The 16,523-nt window shown below is 37.6% G+C and overlaps 1 protein-coding gene across 2 annotated transcripts in view; it reads left to right on the forward strand.

Moving 5' to 3' along the window:
* The window catches only part of PDS5A (PDS5 cohesin associated factor A), a 105,303-nt gene extending 89,631 nt beyond the window's left edge, over positions 1-15,672 (forward strand). For both annotated transcript variants that reach the window (XM_080645656.1, XM_080645657.1), the window contains 7 exons: positions 432-564; positions 1,116-1,235; positions 4,086-4,148; positions 5,313-5,458; positions 7,642-7,750; positions 10,894-11,246; positions 13,038-15,672. In XM_080645656.1, coding sequence (XP_080501782.1) covers positions 432-564; positions 1,116-1,235; positions 4,086-4,148; positions 5,313-5,458; positions 7,642-7,750; positions 10,894-11,246; positions 13,038-13,041 — 928 coding nt within the window. In that variant the 3' untranslated portion in view covers positions 13,042-15,672. The remainder of the gene's footprint in view (positions 1-431; positions 565-1,115; positions 1,236-4,085; positions 4,149-5,312; positions 5,459-7,641; positions 7,751-10,893; positions 11,247-13,037) is intronic.
* Positions 15,673-16,523: the final 851 nt, after the last annotated feature.

A 16,523-nucleotide genomic window follows, 5' to 3' on the forward strand; every position in this document is an offset into this window, starting at 1 on the left:
CCTCCTACACGCCCCACACTGGGGGTGTATGCCCTGACCGGGAATCAAACTGTGACCTCCTGGTTCATAGATCAACACTCAACCACTGAGCCACGCTGGCCGAGCTAGAATGAGTCTTTATGTGCCTCATGAAACTGTCATATTTTCTCATTAGCTGTCTTCATTTTTAATATTTTGGTCATTTAATTTTCCATTTGAATTTAATATTAATAGGATATTTCTATTAATCATTTGGGTTTTCTTTATATTTTACTTTTTTTATTTAAATTCTTTATTGTTTAAAGTATTACCTAAGTCTCCTTTTCCCCCCATTGTATATTTTGCTCTTATTATATTCAAGTATCAGAACTTTCCAAAAAGATATTTAATCCATTTAAGCAGAAACACCTACATGTAGTCTCTATAATAGGTGAATAATGTTTACCATTTAGGTGCCTATGGTTCATGCTTGAAGTTTTAATGACAAAGAATGAAAACAATAGCCATGCCTTTATGAAGAAGATGGCAGAGAACATCAAGTTAACAAAAGATGCCCAGTCTCCAGATGAATCCAAGACAAATGAAGTAAGATATGTTGGCCCAGTAAGATGTCACAGGAAAAAATATTTTTGCCCTTGTCCCACTTGTTTTTGCTATTACATAATACATTGATTACAGAATGTTTGTGCAAATATATATTTATAGTCAGTTTTTATTGTTTTGTTACTGTTGAATTCTATTATTTGAGACCTGTTTATTACTCTGAAAAGACATTAAAACTTCTCCAGAGCAAGGAGATGAGAGCTTATAAATTTTACAACTGTACTGTCTCAAAAACTTTTAGTGAGATTTACAGACAAGTAGATCTTATTTTTTTCTGTTTTCTTTGGTTTACTTTGATTTGGTTTGTTTGCTGTTGTTTAATGCATACTTGGCATTCATGTTAAATGAGTTTTTTTGTTTAACGGGAGGCTACATAAGAATAAATGTCAAATACAAATGTGAAATGTTCAAGGAATAAATAATAACCACACATTCTTCTTTTGATTCTATTTTATGCATTGGGTAGAATTGGTTCTTGTAATTACTTTGCACTACTGAAAGCTATATATGACCTTTCTTTTTTTTCTCCCTAGAAACTCTATACTGTATGTGATGTGGCTCTGTGTGTTATAAATAGTAAAAGTGCTTTGTGCAATGCAGACTCACCAAAGGATCCAGTACTTCCAATGAAATTTTTTACACAACCTGAAAAGGTAATTTTCTTTCCCTTCATTTTTCTTTCTTTTTTTTTTTTTTCTTTTTAATATATTAATTTTTTACAGAGAGGAAGGGAGAGGGATAGAAAGTCAGAAACATCGATGAGAGAGAAACATCGATCAGCTGCCTCCCGCACACCTCCCACTGGGGATGTGCCCGCACCAAGGTACGTGTCCTTGACCAGAACCTAACCTAGGACCCTTCAGTCCGCAGGCCCACGCTCTATCCACTGAGCCAAACCGGTCGGGGTCTTTCCCTTCATTTTTCTACCACACAAATTGATTTAAGATTCAGTTACCATCAACCCTAGTGGCAAATATTTGATTGTCTTGACTGTAGGGTAAAAAAAATGCTCTGTGAGTTTATGAAGCAATGGGGGCTTGTCTTCCAGAATCCTGAACAGTATCATTCTCACCTTACAGAGTAGGAGAGTACAAATCCTGCTCGGTGGTAGTGTTCTTAAGTGAGCTTTCTGGATGTTTCTAGTATGTAATGTTTGACACAGAGTAATACATTTATTTCATATACTGTGTGTGTGTGTGCGTGTGTGTGTGTGTGTGTGTGTGTATGAAATAAATAGTTAGAATTAATGGAATTGGCCTTGATAATTGATAGACCTGGATTCTAATCAACCACTTTTTAAAATATATTTTTATTGATTTCAGAGAGGGAGAGAGAGATAGAAACATCAATGATGAGAGAGAATCATTGATTGGCTTGCCTTCTGCACGTCCCCTATGGGGGATCAAGCCTGCAACTCAACCCAGGCATGTGCCCTTGACCAAGAATCTAACCTGGGACCCTTCAGTCCACAGGATGATGCTCTATCTGCTGAGCCAAAACAGCTGCTAGGGCAATTCATAGTACATTTATTCTGCTATGAGCAAATTAAGTTTTTCGTGTAAATAAGTTTTCCAGCTAACTCAATCTCCTTTACGTTTCTCTAGCTAACTTTTTTTTTTATATATTTTTATTGACTTCATAGAGGAAGGGAGAGGGAGAAAGAGATAGAAACATCCATGATGAGAGAGAATCATCGATCGGCTGCCTCCTGCACGCCCCCTACTGGGAATTGAACCAGCAACCAGGCATGTGCCATGACCGGGAATTAAACCATGACCTCCTGGTTCCTAGATTGACACTCAAATACTGAACCACTGCAGCCAGGCTCTCTAGCTAACTTTTTTTTAATTAGTCATATCAGGGAGAGAAAGAATATTGAGTAGGGAATATTTTTTTTTCTTACTATTGCCTTTAATAATGATTCAGTGTTAACATTTTTAAAAACTCTTAATCCTTTATTTTCTGCTTTAAGGTGGTATTTTGAAGTTTAATTTTCCTGTGCTTTGTAATAAAAAAAAATACAGTACTTAAAATTTTTTTACACATTTTTAAACCTGAAGATAGACTTTAGAGTAATATCTTCCCCTCCCCCCACCATACACACACAGTACTTTACAGAAGAACATTCCAGGAAATAAAGCTTCCTACTTCAAATGCCATACTTTGACAAAAATTTTAATCAGATTTTCTTTAATGATTTAGTATTTGGCATATATTGTGCCTGTTTTTTTTATTGGAATAGTAAGGATTACAAAGTTATTTGCCCTTTAATTTAATTTACTCACCTTTACAAATATTCTTAAGTGAGCTCTTGAATTTAAATTTACTTCGTTGTTAACCCAGAGCTGTCATGACTGGAATAGTACCCAAATAGAATATTCATACAGTAGTGATCCTATTCTCAATAATTAAATTGTTTTGTCACTGCACATAATTTTAATAGTTTCTTAATTTGATATTTGAAACTTAGTGTTTTTTCCCTTCTTAATAATATCTGGGGGTTTTTCTGTTTTCAATGGACAACTTTCCTCATTTCCTTTTCTAATATGTTGCTTTTATTTTATTTTTTTTTTTTAATATATTTTATTGATACTTTACAGAGAGGAAGGGAGAGGGATAGAGAGCTAGAAACATCGATGAGAGAGAAACATCGATCAGCTGCCTCCTGCACACCTCCCACAGGGGATGTGCCCGCAACCAATGTACATGCCCTTGACCGGAATCGAACCTGGGACCCTTCAGTCCGCAGGCCGACGCGGACTATCCACTGAGCCAAACCGGTTTCGGCTAATATGTTGCTTTTAATCTGATATAATTGAAACACTGGAAAACTTAGGCCTATTGAGATAGTACTAGTGAGGCTATAGTATTATCTTCATGAATAAAATAAATGAACTTTGGTGCCTAGGCCTTGTAACATGTAATTTAGCTACATAAAAGCCTTTGTGCAAAAAGAAAAGAAAAAAGATACAGCTTTGCCTAGAACACATGTCAAAAGTTATTTCTTTATGGGCACATGTAAGCTCGCTGCTCTTTCCTGTAACACTAGTATGAAGGTAAACATAATAAAAGAAAATGTTACTTTAATGAACTTCTTGATTGTAGTAAAGCATTTTGTTTCTTTGACACCACTGTGGATTATTTGTGTGCTGTTCCAGGATATGTAACAGAAAAGCATGGAAGTATCAAATTTGAGCTCTAGATATAATTTATAGGAAAGTATCTTCAGTGTCCACATTTGCTTTAATTCGCTTAATTATATTTTGGTGGTATATTGACCTTTTTGATTTGGACAAAATCAAAACATGAAAAAATGCAAGTGTTTCATTTTAAATATGATTTAAGTAATTTATCTCTGATATTTGCCCAAGTCTTATGTGCCATGGATTTCATTTTAAAGCTAGACTTATGGTATGGTTCATTAAATATGCTTTATCTGATTAATTGATATGTAAACACAAATGTAATAAAAATACACATGTTCACTTTGATTTTTTTTATAGGATTTCTGTAATGACAAGAGTTATATTTCAGAAGAGACGCGAGTACTTCTGTTAACAGGAAAGGTATAATGTACTAGATAACTTGGGGATCTTTATTTCATGTATATATTACTTCTGATACTCTGAGATATAACCATTAACTGTCCCCCAGATTTTATAGTTTTTGATTCTAAGGGATCATGTCATGGATTGTAAGATCTAAAGCATTTGTTCTCTTGGGCTTTTTTTTTTTTTTTTTTAGAGAGAAAGGGAAAGAGAGAGAAACCCATCGATCAGCTTCCTCCTGCATATCACCTCCCCCCTTTCTGGGGATCAAGCCTGAAACCCCTGGGCATGTGCCCCGAACGGGAATCAAATTGGGGACCTCTTTGGTTCATGGGTCCATGCTCAACCACTGAGCCACACAAGCTGAGCTCTGGGGCTTTTATTACCATTAACCATGCTTTTGAATTATGATCATGTGTTCTCATCAGTCCTGATTCTAAAGCTTAGAATCCACAAAGCAGATTTTTCTGAAAAGTAGTATAATAATTTTAGATGTGTAAGATATAACTGGCCCTAGCTGGTTTGGCTCAGTGGACAGAGCGTCGGCCTGCAGACTGAAGGGTCCCAGGTTCGATTCCGGTCAAGGGCACAGGCCTGGGTTGCAGGCTCGATCCCCAGTAGGGGGCGTGCAGGAGGCAGCCAATCAATGATTCCCTCTCATCATTGATGTTTCTGTCTCTCTCTCCCTCTCCCTTCCTCTCTGAAATCAATAAAAATATATTTAAAAAAAAAAAAGATATAACGGGAAGAAATAATTTCAAAGTATTAATGAGTTAGACAGCTTATATAAAAGTAATAAGACCCCTAAAAGAGCAAAAGTAAATTTAATTTTCATTTAACACTATCTGAACTAATACTATATACCCTCAGTTTATTGTAATACATTTTATTATGTCTTATTTATTATATTCACTGTGTTTATGGGGCCCTTTTATTTCAATTGAGCAGTAAGGAATAATTAAATATTGCCTGATTATTATTAAGTGTAGGTAATACTTGATTTGTAATTACTATATTCAGATAAGTGTAGTTTCATAGAATTGTCATTTCTAAGAAATTTAGGATAGACTTTCTAAAATAACAATATTTCCTTGGCTTAAGCTAAACAATATTTCTTACATGTACCTAAATGTGTATATTCCTTTCAGTAAGGTATAAAATAACATGTATATTTAATTTTAGCCAAAACCTACTGGAGTACTAGGTGCAGTAAACAAACCTTTATCAGCAACGGGAAGGAAACCGTATGTTCGGAGCACTGGAGCTGAGACTGGAAGCAACATTAATGTAAATTCAGAGCTAAACCCTTCAACAGGAAATCGGTCAAGGTAATTTTCCCCCATTTGTTTTTATTTCACAACTCAACTTATCTTTTAATTTTTCCTAAAGCACTATATCATAAAAATAGTCTTTAGGAAATATTTTGATACAAAATAATAGTGCTAAATTAGCACTAACGATGTAAATTGCAAGTGTAGTATAGCATTCTAAGTGTGTAGAAAAGTTAAATGGAAAAAACACAAGGATTTATAATATAACTAATTTACATGGGAATGTCTTCTCTGTATATCTATATGTGAAATTTTAACATAGGAAAATATAATTCTTTTTTTCCTTTTTTTTATTGATTTCAGAGAGGGAGAGAGAGAGATAGAAACATCAATGATGAGAGAGGATCATTGATTGACTGTCTACTGCACACCCCACACTGGGGATCGAGCCTGCAACCTGGGCATGTGCCCTGACCGGGAATCAAACCATGACCTCCTGGTTCATAGGTTGACACTCAGTCACTGAGCCACACCAGCCAGGCGAAAATATAATTCTTAAATAAATTGAATTTATATGCGTGAGTTGAGTAAAAATAACCTTTCCACTTATAAAAATATTCCCTGTTTATTTTAACACTAGAGGCCTGGTGCACCAGCGGGGTCCCTCAGCCTGGCCTGATCAGGACTGATGAGAACATAAGACCTTTGGTTAATCTCTTCCCCCCTCCCCCTCCCCTCTGGGATTCATCAGTCTGTTTCATGTTTCCATGCCTGTGGTTTCCGCTCCTGCGTTGAGCATCTGCCCCCAGGTGGTCAGTGCACATCATAGCTTAGGCTTCTATATAGAGAGATTGTTGGGTAAGTTGTGGTAGTTTGTGTGGTTTTTGAGAAATGAGTCCATTTATACATGTTGTCAAACTTGTGTGTACAGTCAGCCAGTTGCTTAGGCTTTTATATATATATACTAGAGGCCCGGTGCACAAAATTCGTGTACGGGGGGGGGGGGGGGTCCCTTAGCCCGGCCTGCACCCTCTCCATTCGGGGACCCTTGGGGATGTCCGACTCCCCCTCGCAATCCTGGACCACTCGCTCCTAACCGCTCACCTGCCTGCCTGCCTGATCGCCCCTAACCACCCTGCCTGCCTGCCTGGTCACCCCTAACTGCCCTCCCTTGCTGGCCTGGTCACCCCTAACTCTCACCCCTGCCAGCATGGTTGCCCCTAACTGCTCTTCCCTGCCGGCCTGGTCGCCCCTAACCGCCTCGGCCCCCTGCCACTGTGGCTTTTTCCGGAAGGAAATCCAGAAGGATGTCCGGTCTAATTAGCATATTATCCTTTTATTGGTATAGATGTCAAACATTTGCTATTGTAGCTACTGCATAAGAATTTCCACCTCTTATCAACACTAAATATTGTGGCTTTTATTTTATTTTTTTTTAAATATATTTTATTGATATTTTACAGAGAGGAAGAGAGAGGGATAGAGAGTTAGAAACATCGATGAGAGAGAAACATCAATCAGCTGCCTCCTGCACACCCCCTACTGGTTATACTGGTTATGTGCCTGCAACCAAGGTACATGCCCTTGACCGGAATCGAACCTGGGACCCTTCAGTCCGCAGGCTGACGCTCTATCCACTGAGCCAAACCGGTCAGGGCAATATTGTGGCTTTTAAAGATTTTATTCTTGATTGTGAAATTTTAAAAAAAAAATTTTTATTGATTTCAGAGAGAGGAAGCGAGAGAGAATTATCAGTAGAACCCCAAATTATAGAATAAATTAATGTGAAATCTGTGGTTGCTAGAGATGGTAGAGCTCAATCACCCCCTCCTGTGGCCTCTTATAGCCCCCACCTTTGCAAAGCATTAAGAACACAGACTGCAGACAACTATCCTGGAGACAATGATAATCTATCATTATATTTTTGTTTAGTTTTAGGATTTTTTTACCCACCAGAGATAGGCTTAGAATAGATGTGTTGTTTTGTTTTTTGATAACTAATCTTTCTCTCAGGTGGTTTTAGATAGTCATTTCTGTCTTATATTAGTAAGATTAAATGGAAATCAATAACCTTACTAATAAGAGACCAGTGAGTGGTCTGTAACCACAGATCTGAATCTTGCTAACATTGCTTCTTCTAAATCAGCCTGAACCTTTGTTTCTCTATTGATATGGTAAGAGCGCAAACTTCCTATTCATGTGGTGACATAAAGAAGCTTTGGTTTATTTTTCTAACACAGGGAGCAGAGTTCAGAGGCAGCAGAAACTGGAGTTAGTGAAAATGAAGAGAACCCTGTGAGAATCATTTCTGTCACACCTGCAAAAAATATTGACCCAGTAAAGAATAAGGTAAATTTTAAAATTTAACAAGTAGATTTCTCTCATGAAGATTCTTATTATAAATTTCATGGTAGGGGTAAGAAACCCACAGTCAAGAAGTTAATGTATACTACGTCTTTTACATGTGTGTATACACCCCTTGCTGTATTTAGTATGCTTCCAGTCTCCCAAAATGATTCTGCCCACATCGCCTGACTTCATTTTACAGTGGTCGCCCATTATGGTAATGGTATCCTTCTTCCACACTTCTCCCAAGCCTTAAAGACTAGGATTTGACTTTTTAAGGTCTAACTTTCATAAGTTTATTGACTCCTGCCGGGTTGCCATTCTTTTGTATCTATTTTATTTTTAAAAGTTAAATTTATGAACTAACTTTTTATAATGTGTTTGAGTTTTTGTTTAATAGCTGCATTCTTTGTTGTTGACCTTTTAACTATGGCACCAAATTTTTTTGGTAGGATAGAAAGGAGTAAAATATTGGTAGGATCATCAGACACACCTGAGTCTGAATCCTGGCTCTGCTACTCGCTGGCTATGTGTTTACTTGGGCAGATTGCTTGATTTCTAAGCTTCCATTCAACTATAGAATGAAATTAATAACATTCCTCAGTAGGAATCGCATGAAGATACTATTATTTTTCTTCACACAGATTATAGTCTTGAAATACTTACCTTTGTGTTGCCCACCATATATTTATGGTATTTATCAAAGTTTTAGGAATTACCTTTGGGGACATAAAATATAGGACTATACAGTTATCCCATGGTAGCTGAATTTTTTTCTGTCCAGATTCATAGTGGTTGGACATTTATATAGTTAACTAAGTGATCCCCCACAAGGATACATTTTAGATCAGTCTCTCCTCCAAACTCTTGCCGTTTGCTGTATGATATTCACTATGTCAGTGAATTTAACTAATATAAGGAATCTCTCAAAATTCTTGGAACTTAGAAAGCAATAGATTTGAATATTATTGGATCCTTATATAGAATTAAACAGTCTTAATGTAAACAAATTTAGATGCAAAATTGCATGTTGCCACAGTCATTCAGTGGCAACAATAAATATTACAAGGTAGTACAGGTACAAGTGTTTAGTCAAACCGCTAGCCATAATCTTTCCAGCCTCATTGCAAAATTCTATATAAGATAAATTGGGCATTGAGTTCTAATTTCTGAGAGACTAAAATTTTAATTTTAATTTTAATTGATTTGTAATATTATATTCTTCCAAACCTTTATTTTAACTCTTTCACACTTTCAAAGAATGCTTTAACAAATGCAGTGTAACCTGAGGAGATGGATTGGTTATATTTTGACAAAAGCCCAATAGATAGCTCCTTATCAGGTCTCCCATATGTTGATAGGGACATTTCTTTTTAGGGTCTGGTCCTCAGTCTTGTAGGCTCAAAAAACTATACTGTTAGTATACTAAAAGAAGATAAAGATCTAAGGGAGTATTTCTTGCTAGCAAATTTCTCAAAGAGATTGATGCATAAACCAGTTTTTTAGTTATGTATATAAAAATTATTTAGCAAACTGAATATGCATAGTTACACATCAGCACATTCTCTCTTGATATTTTCCTATGAGAGAAATCAAACTGTAATATGAAGGATGAGTAAGGGAGATGGTTAAAAGAAGAACGAAGACACATCTCTATATTTAGGCAAAGCAGTACTGCCAATGTCACCCTTCAGGAACCTTCTTATTTGTTGTTGTTGTTGTTAATCCTTACCCACGGATAATTTTTTCCATTGGTTTTTAGAATAGAAGTGAGGGTGGAAGGGGAATAGGGAGAGAGATACGTATGGATTGGTTGTCTCCGGCATGTCCCTGAAGGGGGCCAGGGATGGAACCTGCAACCCCGGTACATGCCCTTCCTTGACCTGGAATTGAACCTGTGACCTCGGTGCATGGGTCAACGCTCTATCCATTGAACCACACTGGCCAGGGCTAGAATGTTCTTTTTCTTCATACCTGTAGCTAACCAACTGGTTTCCTCTTTATTTGGCTTTTCCATGAATTTTTTTATATATATGCATATGTACATAATGTTCATGTATATGTGAATATGCTAATTTGTGATTTTTAATGCAGTCTTTCTCTTTCCTTTTAAACAGCCTTATCTCTGTGTTCATTTTTTTCCTTTACAATGTTATTAAATTACCTTCTTATTGACTAAACCTCTGATGCTGTAGTAGTTTTTACCTTCTTGTTAACATTCTTGACCCCTTACAATCCAATCACCACATAGGAGCCAATTTGATCTTTTAAAAATGTAATTTGGCCCTGGCCAGGTGCCTCAGTTGATTGGAGCATCAATAAAAAGGACCTTTTTTTTTTTTTTTTCTTTTTTTCTTTTTAGGTTAATCTTCACCTGAGGGTATTTTTCCCATTGGTTTGTTGTTGTTGTTTTGTTTTTTGTTTTTTAGAGAGAGAGAGAGTGGAAGGGAGGGGAGAGACAGAGAGAAAGATCGATTGGTTGCCTCCTGCACACCCCTGGATTGAGCCTGCAACTGAGGTATGTGCTCTTGATCGGAAATCGAACCTGTGACCCTTCAGTCCAGGAACAGGGGCTCTAACGACTGAGCCAAGTTGGCTAGGGCAAAAGGACCTTTTCATTTAGAATGGGTGTGGTAGCAAAACTGAGTAGATTTTCTGTTTTATATTTACCGCCTGTGCATTGCATTTTATTCATTTATTCATTTATTAATATATTTTTATTGATTGCAGATAGAAAGGGAGAGAGAGAGATAGAAACATCAATGATGAGAATCATTGATCAGCTGCCTCCTGTACGCCCCCTACTGGGGATTGAGCCCACAACCTGGGCACATGCCCTTGGCCGAAATTGAACCTGGGACCCTTCAGTCCGCAGGCCAATGCTCTGTCCACTGAGCCAAACCAGCGAGGGCCCGCCTGTGCATTTTAAATAAGCATCGAGTACATTATATGTGTCAAGCACCATGGTAGATACCACCTTCAAATCTCTACCCTCAAGGACTTTACATTCCTCATGGGCTGCAGGTAGTTAATAAGAAGCTCTGGAACTCCAACCCCTTTCAAATACATTCAGGATACGTCTTTCTACTACAGATTATTGGTGTTTAAAGAATTTGTGTTCATAGAATTGTCTTGTGCTCTTTTAGGAGATTAACTCTGATCAGGCCACCCAGGGCAACATCAGCAGTGACCGAGGAAAGAAAAGAACAGTAACAGCCGCTGGTGCAGAGAATATCCAACAGAAAACAGATGAGGAAGTAGATGAATCGGGACCACCTGCCCCTTCAAAGCCCAAGAGAGGACGTCGACCCAAGTCTGAATCTCAGGGCAATGCAACCAAAACTGATGATATCAGTAAACCTCTTGGCAAGGGAAGGAAGAGAGCCGCGGGCAGTCAGGAAGGCCCTGGCGGTCTGGAAGCAGGTAATGCCAAAGCACCCAAACTGCAGGACGGAGCCAAAAAGGCAGCACCAGCAGAGAGGCAGATTGACCTGCAAAGGTAACCACGTTGTTCTTCCTGAACCTGTCCTTGTGCTTAGTACCTGTCAGTCACCCCCAAACACTTGGCACTGAGGAGTGTACACAGCCCTTGGTTTCCTGAGTAGGTTATGGTGGCATTTGTTTTGATTTCATAACCTCCAGGACATCAATTTGAAAAGATCGCCTTTTTCCCTTTGGTTCATTTTTAATTAAGATATGGTATTTTGATATTTCTGTATATTAGAAAGAATAGTATAATCTTTTGCTTGATGTCCTTAACATACTTGCACAGGGTTTCCTTAAAATAAATAGCTACCGCCCTGGCCGGTTTGGCTCAGTGGATGGAGCGTCGGCCTGCGGACTGAAAGGTCCCAGGTTCGATTCCGGTCAAGGGCATGTACCTTGGTTGCAGGCACATCCCCAGTGGGAGGTGTGCAGGAGGCAGCTGATCGATGTTTCTCTCTCATCGATGTTTCTGACTCTCTATCCCTCTCCCTTCCTCTCTGTGAAGAATCAATAAAATATTTTTTAAATAAATAAATAAATAGCTACCTTTTAGATATAAAAGTCCCAGAAAGGAGAAAGTAGTAGTCTTGACACATAAACAAGGTATATGCCTACTCTTTAATTCCTCTTGTTAGTGTTAATTTTAATATAAATCAACTTCCTCTTCCCCGCCTGCCCCAATGAAACAACCTCACAGGCTGCTCATCTTTGATCGTTCAAAGATGATTCCTACTTATATAATTTACTGACTCAAGAATGGGTATTTTATTCCACCAAACATGGATTGTATGTACAGAAATTTGCTGGCATAGATTTTACTTCTTAATCTGGGAGTTGATGCTGAACGTTTTAAGATGTCACCTTAATTAGAATTTTTAGATCCTTTTGGATTTTTATAGTAAATGTGTTCCCTTAGCTACTTATTTTGTGTGTGTGTGTGTTCATGTGTATGTTCCAATAAATGTTACTGTTTATATTTTGGGCTGCATTTGGTATTGTTAACTTATGAGAAAATTCCTTGAATTCACTCTATACATCTATAAAAATCAGCCATTTGTATAGTATGGTCAGGAAACAATATGTGTAGTGATGGGGCTATAAGTAAAAAACTCCCCTATTTTTCTCTCCCAAGTTTGAAGTTGTTGAGGAGACACAGTCTTAATACTGATCTGGCTGATTTCAAGTGCGGAATTGCATAGGCCAGGTGGCTACTAATGACTTGCCCTTAAATTGGACAGTTGCAGGCAGACCAGAATCACAGTTTGGGAGCAGAAGAGAACACATCCAGATGAGGCCGTGCCCCGTGTGTCCTGTTCCTCACTCCCTCACCTATTCGATGGGCCCTCCAGAAGCATGAGAGATTCTGCTAACTTAACAGAATTAACCTAAATTTTCTCCTTGTTCTTTGAGTATGCTAAAATTTATTTCTTTGCCCAGTTCAGGAATCAAAACTTATTCTGCTTTTTATAACTGATTTTGCCATAGTATCCAGTAATTTTCTTCCATAACAATACCATTTTGAAAGTATTAATTAAAAAATAACAATTATTTCAGATAACAGCTTTTATTTTGTTATTGTAAGCATATCGGACATTGGGTAGCAGCACTTAATAGTTGAAAAACTTCTTCATTGGCATTTTGTTTTTTGATAGTTAGGGAAATACTCCTTAAACCAAGTAAAGTCTCAAGTGAAAAGTGAAAAATATATTTTTTCAGATTTTAGCTTATAACTATAGAAATGAAATAATTCCAGTTTATTTTCATGTTTACATATTTTCTAACGTTGCTTTCGTCTGTCCCCAAGGTAAAAAGAAAACTCATTTGCAAAGGGAGAAAATGAAGGCCAAACAGAAGTAGCTTCAACTTCTGCAAAAAATTGGATTCAAAGTGTCCCTGAACAGAAAACGAAGTTAACTTCAGACACACTCTCTGCCTTGAAAACTGAAAGAAACTATTACTTCCTTTTCTCATGACCACAGTCCTCTGGTGGAAATGTACAGCAGAAACTCTTGAGAGAGAGAGAGGCTAAAAGGAACTCTGTTCTACACCCCCTCCCCCCAGACTTTTCTTATGAAAAGTCAATAATTAAGCAAATTGCTTAACACTTGGTTCCAGTTCCTGCATATCTGGAGTTTAAAGGCGTAAATACACCATTAATTTCCATGCTGCATATTTTTATGTTAAAGTAACAGGATGTCCTTATACTGACACTGAAAAATTCATCAATTTTAGAGCCAGGAATTCCCGTGTTACACAAGAAAAAAAGTAGAAGTCTACTGAATTAATTTTTTAGAAGAAAAGAGATCAGATGAAATATTTGTCTTTCCTTTTGGAAACTTTTATGTATAATTCTTTCTGCCTGCCTACTTTTCTGCAAAAATGAGATGTACAGATTTCAGTTCCCTGCTATGAAAAGTGATGTGGTGGCAATTTTATAAATGTTGATTTCTGATTTTTATCAGAGTGAGAAAATAATTAAAATTATTAATGATTTCATATCACTTCATATTTTGATTTCCCCCCTTCATTTTAGTTTAATATAATTTGCAATAAATGTACATATTGTTGTTTCATAAAGCATATCATTTTAAAGTGGTTTTTACTCCTGTGATTATGTTGGAATATTTGAAATTTTAAAGGAGTAAAGACTGTCCAGCATTTGGTTTTATAATGTTTGTCACCATATTTTTATTGATGTAAAAAAAAAAGTCAGTTTTTTAAACAGTTGGGTTTGGGCAGCTCTGTGAGGAAGCTGGAGGTGTAGGATTGCTGTTGATCTCCAGCATTGTGCTATTGGGAAAGAAGTGTGTTGCTTTTGTCTGGCAGTCTGGGCTCCATTTTAACGTTTATTTTAGAAGACAACTGTTGCATCGATATATTGTTTCTTGGTATTGTTCAGCATAGGTAATGTGTGCACTTCTGTGTACACATAATCATATTTAAGTTTTTTGCATAAAATAAATGCTTCTAGATGTCATATGGTAGTCTTTTTTAATCTTACGTTGTGAAATTTTTTATGTGAAAGGGCTAAAGTCATTAAAAAACATGATTACAGTCAACTCTCCATTATCTATATAAAATAGTGACTGTGCCTCAGGTTTTGAATCTTGTAGTGATCATAAACTTAAAACAATGAAGGCATGTTATAAGCAGGAAATCAGAAGAGACTAAAAGCTTGTCCTTTCTCACACTCAGAGGGGGTCCTGAGCCTTCTCCACGTGAGGCTGGGCCCAAAGCCCTTGCTGAATGCGTTCACCCAGGCTCCTCATCCCCAGCGTGGTTAGAGGACGTGAACAAACTGTGCTCTGACTTGGTCTTGATAGGCTGTGGCCTACAGGGGGTGTAAAACAGTGAACGTGAGCTGTGTACCAAAAGGATGATTATGTTAAATGTGAAATTTACTTGTAGTAAATGTCACTGAGGTTCTAACAGATAATCCAGAGTTGGCTGTATATTGACTGAGTGAAAGATGGGTAATTCTTTTAAATATGCATATACACACATTTAGGTATCAGATGATGGTTAGGGAACAATGGATGCCAGTGATAGAAAAATATCTTAAAAGGGCAGAAAAAGCCCTACTCTTCCTTATTGCCTCTTTTTATAACCCTTTAGAAATAACGTATAAAATATTGCCTCCAACATGCTGAAAAATATCTATGCATAAGCATCAGAGAAGTCCCTCAAGCAATCAGTGGGCATGTTCTGTTGAGAAAGATTTTAAAGTTCTCTTAGCATCAGACAACTTGATTCTTAATGCCATGAATTGGTCACCATTGAAAGCACATTGGGTAGGGACCTCCTTTCTCTCCACTCCTCCCGTGAACTTACTCAGTATCACAGCCAACTAGATTACCTCGTGTTGTCCTATTGAATAATGAAGCATTTGCATCAGCTCTGCCTGCCTAGATTTTTGCAGGAGAGGAGTTAACTGAAAGGCTCTGGTCCGCAAACGGAAGTACGTAATACCCTGATTTGTAATATCATGCAAGTGTCTGACACTAAGGGAAGGGACAGTGGGATGGTAGAGAGGGAGCTGATGGGGAGGGACTTGTGCAAGGGACGTTTGTCAGTTTTCCTTTGAAAAAGGAAAAAGGAAAATCCCTTAGGAATTTGGTATTTACATCTCAGAGAAATACAACACAAAGTGCAGACTTATATTTGAGAATTAATGTTAATTAACCCTTTGTGTCTAGTTTGAAGCTTCTTGTATTTGTCTAAAACTACAAGCCAGAATTTTGTATCTCCTTTGATAAAAAGTGTGTATAATGTAAAGTAGTTTTGCATATTATTGTGCTGCACATGGGCCGAATTTTTAAAATTTTTTTAAAGACTTGAAGCAGAACCTTGTAATTTGTGTAAATGACACGTGTAAAATCCTACCATAAAATGCTAAAAAATATGCATTGTTTCAAATAAAATCAAGAAATGCAGCATTATATAGTAGTGTGGAACCCTGAATATTCATGTATTTGCTGGTATGTCACAAGCTGGTGAAATGTCTGTGTATTTTCTATTTAGATTCTGGAGTGTACAGATCTTCCTCAGAAATTAAATGCCACCTTCAAACTTCCTACAGTGACTGAGGGAGAGCATAATAGATGATAAATTCTGATGAACATTTGGGAAACTTTAGAAGTTGCTTTTAACGTAAGAACTTTGAAGGACTCACAATAGAGAACATTAGGACAACACAGGTAGGAGTGACTTCTAGGTGATACATCAAGTCTGTACTTCAGACCCCTGATAGATGCTTTTAGAAGCAGAAAAATCCCTACCTTTTCGATACAGAGAAGTGCAGTTTTGACAATTGTGAGTGTAGGTCTGTCCCTAAAGAAAGTGGGCTGAGCAGGTGCCACCTCAGGGATGAGCTGGACCAGATGCAGGACACAGGTCTCCAGGTTTAGGGCCCGCTGGGTAGAGATGATCATAACGGTGGGCAAACTCCGGCTGGGGAAATGGAGAAGACTGCTACTTCAGCAGCACAAACCCTGCTTGAGCACTCGCGTGTGAAGCATCGCTCTACTCGCAGACTAGAACACCTGGTCCCAGCCTCCAAACTTTTTGCTCATCCACCATCCCGAGTGCACCCCATCCCAAGCACAAATTTGGGTATGTTGATCATTCCTGTGGCTTCTTTGGACAAACTGTACATCTAGGGACTTACTGGACTTCTCCAGGAAGCAAGTTTGTGGGACTAAGCACCTATTTTAGTCTTGCTGAGGGCCTTTTATTTATTTATTTTTTTTAATATATTTTATTGATTTTTTACAGAGAGGAAGGAAGAAAG

The sequence above is a fragment of the Plecotus auritus genome (assembly GCF_963455305.1).
Source record: "Plecotus auritus genome assembly, chromosome: 1".
NCBI lineage: Eukaryota > Metazoa > Chordata > Mammalia > Chiroptera > Vespertilionidae > Plecotus > Plecotus auritus.